Source organism: Myotis lucifugus, unplaced genomic scaffold, assembly GCF_000147115.1.
Source record: "Myotis lucifugus unplaced genomic scaffold, Myoluc2.0 scaffold_59, whole genome shotgun sequence".
NCBI lineage: Eukaryota > Metazoa > Chordata > Mammalia > Chiroptera > Vespertilionidae > Myotis > Myotis lucifugus.
The window spans coordinates 1,841,093-1,847,439 of NW_005871107.1; the positions used below are offsets into that span (position 1 = coordinate 1,841,093).

The 6,347-nt window shown below is 45.1% G+C and overlaps 1 protein-coding gene across 1 annotated transcript in view; it reads right to left on the bottom strand.

The window, feature by feature from the left end:
- LMBRD1 (LMBR1 domain containing 1) overlaps positions 1–3,953 on the bottom strand; it is a 77,795-nt gene extending 73,842 nt beyond the window's left edge. The window contains exon 1 of the mRNA XM_006089324.2: positions 3,646–3,953. Coding sequence (XP_006089386.1) covers positions 3,646–3,720 — 75 coding nt within the window. The 5' untranslated portion in view covers positions 3,721–3,953. The remainder of the gene's footprint in view (positions 1–3,645) is intronic.
- Between the last annotated feature and the right edge of the window lie 2,394 nt (positions 3,954–6,347).

Below are 6,347 nucleotides of genomic sequence, written 5' to 3' on the forward strand. Positions count from 1 at the left end.
GGACCGGCCCGTTGAATGAATAAAACTAAAAAAAAAAAAAAAGACCGTACCCTTTTATGTAATGATGTTTACTTTGAATTTATATTAGTTCACACAAACACTCCATCCATGCTTTTGTTCCGGCCCTCCAGTCCAGTTTAAGAACCCATTATGGCCCTCGAGTCAAAAAGTTTGCCCACCCCTGCTCTAGTGTCTAGGTCCTCTAGGAGATCCATCTGCCACCAGAACTACTATTCCCAGAATTCCTGGTGCTCCCCGCGCTCTTGGTTTTCCCTTCCTGCTCTGTCTCCATCCCATGGCCTTCCACTCTGCCAAGTCCTCCAAGCCGCCAGCTCTCCCGCTCTGCTCTCCATCTGGCTTGGGGAACTTGGCTCCCCAAGCCGCTCCACTCTCCGCCGGCTCTCCCATTCTGCTCTCCTCCCGGCACCTGTGTGTGCAAATTAACCCACCATCTTTGTTGGGTTAATTTGCATTCTCACTCCTGATTGGCTGGTGGGCACTGCAGAGGTATGGTCAATTTACATGTTTCTCTTTTATTATATAGGCTATAGGATAGATGTCATGTAAAATAGCATCTTAGAGAAGTTCATAAAAGAAACTAACATATAATTTGCCAACAATTAAAAGAAAGGTTTAGAGCAGTCCCCAAACCCTCCCAAGAGATTCTGATTTAACTAGTCTGGGCTTTAGGATTTTTTTTAAAACTCCCAAGTTGTTTTTAATGAGCAGTCATGACTGAGAACCACTGGGACAGAGGTAGGAATGAGGACAGATGTTTGCAAAACTAATGAGCACACATACTGCCTGGGATCATGTTAAAATGCAGATTCTGATTCAGTGGGACTGGGGTCTTAAGTTTGCATTTCTAACAAGTTCCCAGGTGCTGACCTAACTTTTGAGTAACAAGAGAGAACTTGCTTTAAAGAAACGGAGACTGTCTTATATAGTAATGGGAAATTTGAAAGGTGGTGTAAGCCAAATTACTGAGGCTCTTGTTGAGACTAGATAGAAGAGTTTGATATAAATTATCAGCTTAGAGGAACCAGATCTAACATTTCCTTATGTGGAAAACATTCTGCTTGCCCACAATTACAAAAGTTATCAATCCTAGTGTTCTGATTCTTTAATAGATGACTGGCAACAGTGTGTTAAGTCCCCAGACCCCTGGTAGTCCCAAAACCCTTTCTGAGGATTTGCAGTTTCAAAATTATTCTCATAACAATACTAAAATGTCATTTGCCTTTTCCACTATGTTGATATTTACACTCATAGTGTATAACTCATGGCGGGGAAAACTGCTGAAAAATTAAGCATGAGTCCAGACAATGGCAACAAACTGCAACCAGGTGTGATGGCTGAATCCAGGAAAAGTGGATACCTGAATACTTAGGGGTTGGAAGCCAATTGGCAAGGAACATCATTTTTACTTGAAAGCACAACTGACTGACTATGTTTGTGCAGACTTGGACATTTGGCAGATTTTGTTGAAAAGAACAAAGGGGACCTATCACTTCAAGAAAAGCAACTGACCGTATTTGTTGCCAATGATCAAATTCAAGCTTTCAAATGAAAATTAGAATTTTGGAAAACTAGTATCCAAAACTGAGTTTGACTGTTTCACAATACTTACTTCTGGGATTTCTTATGACAAGATCAGTGGTGACATTTTTATATTATGTAATGAAATATATATCCACATTTGGGAGATCTGTATAACTCAGTGAACCAGTATTTTCTAAATGACAAATGCATCATGTTATAAAACCATGCATGGTGAAAAGACCCATTCAAAGTACAACATGGCCCAATGGATGCTAATGAGACAGAATTGAAAGTTCATTGATAGGGTTTCAGATTCCTTATTGCAACTAACCTTTAAGAAGCTTCTACTACTGAGTTTTGGTGTGGTATTAAAGGACAACATCCACAATTACCTAAAAAATACTCCTCTGCTTCCAACTATGTATCACTAAAACTGGATTTTCTTCATATACTTCAACCAAAATAACTTATCTCAAAAGACTGAATGCAGAAGCAGACATGAGAATCCAGGTCTCTTCTAATCTAATAAGCCAGGAATTAAAGAGATTTGCAGAAAATTAAACAATGGCCCTTATTACTAATTTTTTTCTACTTCAACATCCAGTTTCAAATTCCTAATCTCCTTCTCATTTTATTTTGTTCCTACTTTAAGATCAACTTAAATGCCTTCCCATCTTCATCTATCCAAAGTCTACCTCAATTACACTTTCTTCCAATATTGTTCTCTAATCCCTGAAGTCTTATTCTATAAAATCATACTTTGGTTTTCAGTACTTAAAATACCTGAGAATTTTTGTTTTCCTACCTATCTTCAGATTCTCTTAGAGGTCACAATTTCTTTTGTTTGCATCCTCCTACAATTGACAGCAAAACTATTATCTGTGGAATGTTTATTCATTGATAACAGCCAAGATATCCCCACTAGACTTTGATACTCATTACTTGCTTGTTTTTCTTCTAAACCTACTGAATACGAGGGTCTGGGAAAGCCAGTGAACTCTCCATGTACAGGACTGGAAAGGCTATGGAAACCACAGCCAAGCTTTAGGGTTTCCATTTTCTTCACCAAGAGGAGAGGAGTAAACCATGTTCCCCTGTGAACGCAGTATCATTTCCTGCCAAAGCAAAGGTTGCAAGAGAAACCTTTTTGTAAGTTTTCACTTTTTTTGGGTAGAATTTCTGGTAGAGTTGTGACATTTACCAGCATGGCATACTACATAGATTGTAGACACCGTGTGGCATCTAATAAGTACAATTAAACGTCTTGATTTCCAGAAGTGAAGATAACAAGTGTTTGGTTTGACTTTTGTTTTTGTTTTCATAATGCAAAGTGGCTAAAATACCTGGGGACGGAAGCCAACAGCAGGGCTGAATGAAGACAGTGAGTGTGAATGGGGCAGGTGGGAAGGGTAGCTCAGATGGGTGGTGGTACACACACCCTGATTCTGGCACTGGAGAGGGTTACAGCTTGCCCCACACAGGTTTCCTTCTACACCTACCAACAGACTAGAAAGGAATGTGAAACCTTGAAGTCACAACGAACGAACACTCAAGTCACCAGGGCAGACTCGCACAATGGGCTGGGAAGGTTGGAGACTCGATAACCCCGAGGTAGGGACCTGGTGCAGAGAGCAGCAGGCAGGCCCTGCTCTGAGTCCACCACACCAGGGCCGACAGAACTTGCAAAGATCGGGCACAGCTGCCCCACCACCCAGTGCCCCCGCCTCACCGGGGACCAGAGGCCGCCCCACCCTTCCCCACCCGAGGGTCTCCTCCGTCCCCAAACTCCACCCGCCCCAGGGCCCAAGTCAGGGGTGAGGGCAAGAGTTTCGGTAAAGGAAACCTGCAATATTAGACGTCTTCAGGAAGACAGCGAAAGCGGCCGAGAACCAGTGCCCCGTCCCCCAGCCCCCAGCCCCCAGCGCTGCCCCCAGCCCCGGCGCCGAGGAGCCCCCCAAACCCCGCCGGTACCCCCCCAGTCCCAGGTAAAGGCACGACAGGGAGAAGAGTGCCTCCCGCGCCCCGGGAGGCCAGCGGCGGGGCCGGCCCCTCCCTCTCTCCCACAAACGTAAACACGGGGAAAACTCCAAGCGCCTCCCCTACCAGCAGTAAGAGGCCGAAAATGCACCAGCCGATCACCAGCTCCGCCGAGGCCGCGCCCGCCGTCTCCGCCGCCATCTTCGCTTCCGGCCCGGAAGGCTGCGAGCCCGGGTGGTGGGGAGAGGGGAGGGGAAAGGGGGGGAGTACGAGGGACGCGGCGCCCGCGCACCCTAAAGGTTAAAGGGACGGAGGGGGTGGAGCGAGTGGTTGCCAAGGAGACCAGACCATCAGCGTCCCTTGGCGACGGGTCGGGCGGGGGCGGAGCTGCCGGGACCCCTCCGGGCCGGCGCGCGCCGGGACGCCATGACGTCACCGCTACGTCAGCGCGCTGTCGGCTTCCGAGGTGATGCGATGGTCTAAGCGAGGCTGTCCCGCAGCAACGCAAGCTTTTGAGATGCTACTTGATTCGGCCCAAAGGGATGGACTGGAAAAGCCAGGGAGCGCCACCAGGGCTGCACTGGCTGTATCTGGAGATTCAAGCCAACTCGAGGTGTTTCCACCTCCTCTCAAAGGGAAGTTTATCCCCGGCGTCCAAGGCAGAGTGCGGAGCAGAGCTCACCCGGGTCCAGGAAAGGCCGGCTCTGAAGACACCAAGTTTACCTACAGCGGTTCTCAACCTTCTGGCCCTTTAAAGACAGTTCCTCATGTTGTGACCCAACCATAAAATTATTTTCGTTGCTACTTCATAACTGTCATGTTGCTACTGTTATGAATCGTCATGTAAATATCTGATATGCAGGATGGTCTTAGGCGACCCCTGTGAAAGGGTCGTTCGACCACCAAAGGGGTGGCGACCCACAGGTTGAGAACCGCTGGTTTACCAGCTACTAATTGACTTTCTGATTTGCTGGTATTGGAGCCTGGCCTGGCCTGAGAAAATTCTTTGCTGGAGACTGTTACGTGATATTATCGGCTTCCTCTTTATATCTGTACATGTGTGTGCATTTCCATGGTGACTTCATATCCCAAAGGTATTTGAGTTTGTAAACAAACTCAAATGGCAGGTTCTTGTAATATTAGTAGGAGAACAAAACAGATACTGCCATGGGTCCGTAATGAAGCAGAGGGAAATAGTTCCTGGGAAGACTTGCTCCCTGCTGGCAAGTGGACATCCCCTGAGGGCTGCCGGGCTGCCAGAGGGATGTCTGATTGCCAGCTTAGGCCCAATCCCCTGGGAGCAGGCCTGAGTCAGCAGATGGTCATCCCCCAAGGGGTCCCAGACTGCGAGAGGGCACAGGTCGGGCTGAGGGACTCCCCACCGAGTGCACAAATTTTTGTGCACCAGGCCTCTAGTATGTGTGTGTGTGTGTGTGTATATATATATACCTAATATGCAAATTGTCCTCTTGGGATTTCACCTGGGAGACGGGAGTTCGATCACTCACTATGACATACACTGACCACCAGCCAGCAGCACGAAATGAAGGAAGGCCCCGGCTGGCAGCTGGCAGCTGAGGAAGGGAGGCCCCAGCCAGCAGCAGGAAGGCCCCGATCAGCCCTGATTGCCGGCCAGGCCTAGAGACCCTACCCTGCACAAATTTCATGCACCGGGCCTCTAATGAATGCATAAATAAGTGGAACAACAAATCAATGTCTCTCTCTCTCTCTCTCTCTCTCTCTCTTTCTCCCACCCCCTTCCTCTCTTTCTAAAATAAATAAATAAAAATTTAAATAAATTAATTAAGTATATAACCCCATAGAAATAACTTCAACACTTAGTTCCAGAAAACAGAGTCAAACTTACCACATAATAGGGACTAAACTAGTTGATATGACTTACACCCTGAAATTAGGCCACAGCAGAGTATAGTTATGCATTCAAATTAACTATGTGTATTATGCCACTGGATATTAATATATTATTTTTAGAAAACAGCTAATTTTTCTACAGCAATTTTTTACCTGTTGAAATTTCAAAATATTATGCTATCCATCTAAATAAGACACTTGAAAAATCTAAAAATGTCGCTTTCTGTCATTTTGTCTGTGGTTCTATTGCTAACAGATAATCCTCCTTTTGATTGACAAATTCTTTAGCTATTTTAATACCTTCAGTCAGGTTACAGTTAAGCCTTGCTGGCCTCAGATCCTGGTGACTTTGCACTTGTCTGTCCTGATCCATTATGTGTTGATTTAGAATTTAGCTCTTTGTTGTGCTCCATGTACCACCTACACTTAATCTTCTGTCAAAAGGATTTAACAGTGATCCAGGGTGAAAATTACTGTGGTCAGAGGAAGTTTGAGCATGCTTGATCCTCCCAATACCACATTATCTCCCTCCCCGCCTTAATCCTTCCACTGTCATCCAACTGAATTGGTCATCACAGCCCTAAGAAGTTTCTTCTTTTCTTTGTGAAAGGACTTAAAGTGTGTTTGTAAGGTAATTGGCACATATGATTGAGAGGCATATTGATTCTGCTGGAACATTTGCTCATTTGTATATAACCCAGTGGGGAGCCAAAATTTTTGCACAAGAGCCAATCCATGAAAAATTAAATGTTTATGGTCTACATTTTTCATTTGAAATCGAAATAGCTTTTAGGGGGCCAGAAGTATAAAGGTATATTTTAAAATGTAATTTATCTATTTCGTTATATAGAAAACTGTGTTTTTGATTTGTGGACACAGAGGCAACTTCCCAATTTCTCATCCAAAAATTAGATTGCATACAGTATCATAATGTGAATTATGAAATTCACATTTCC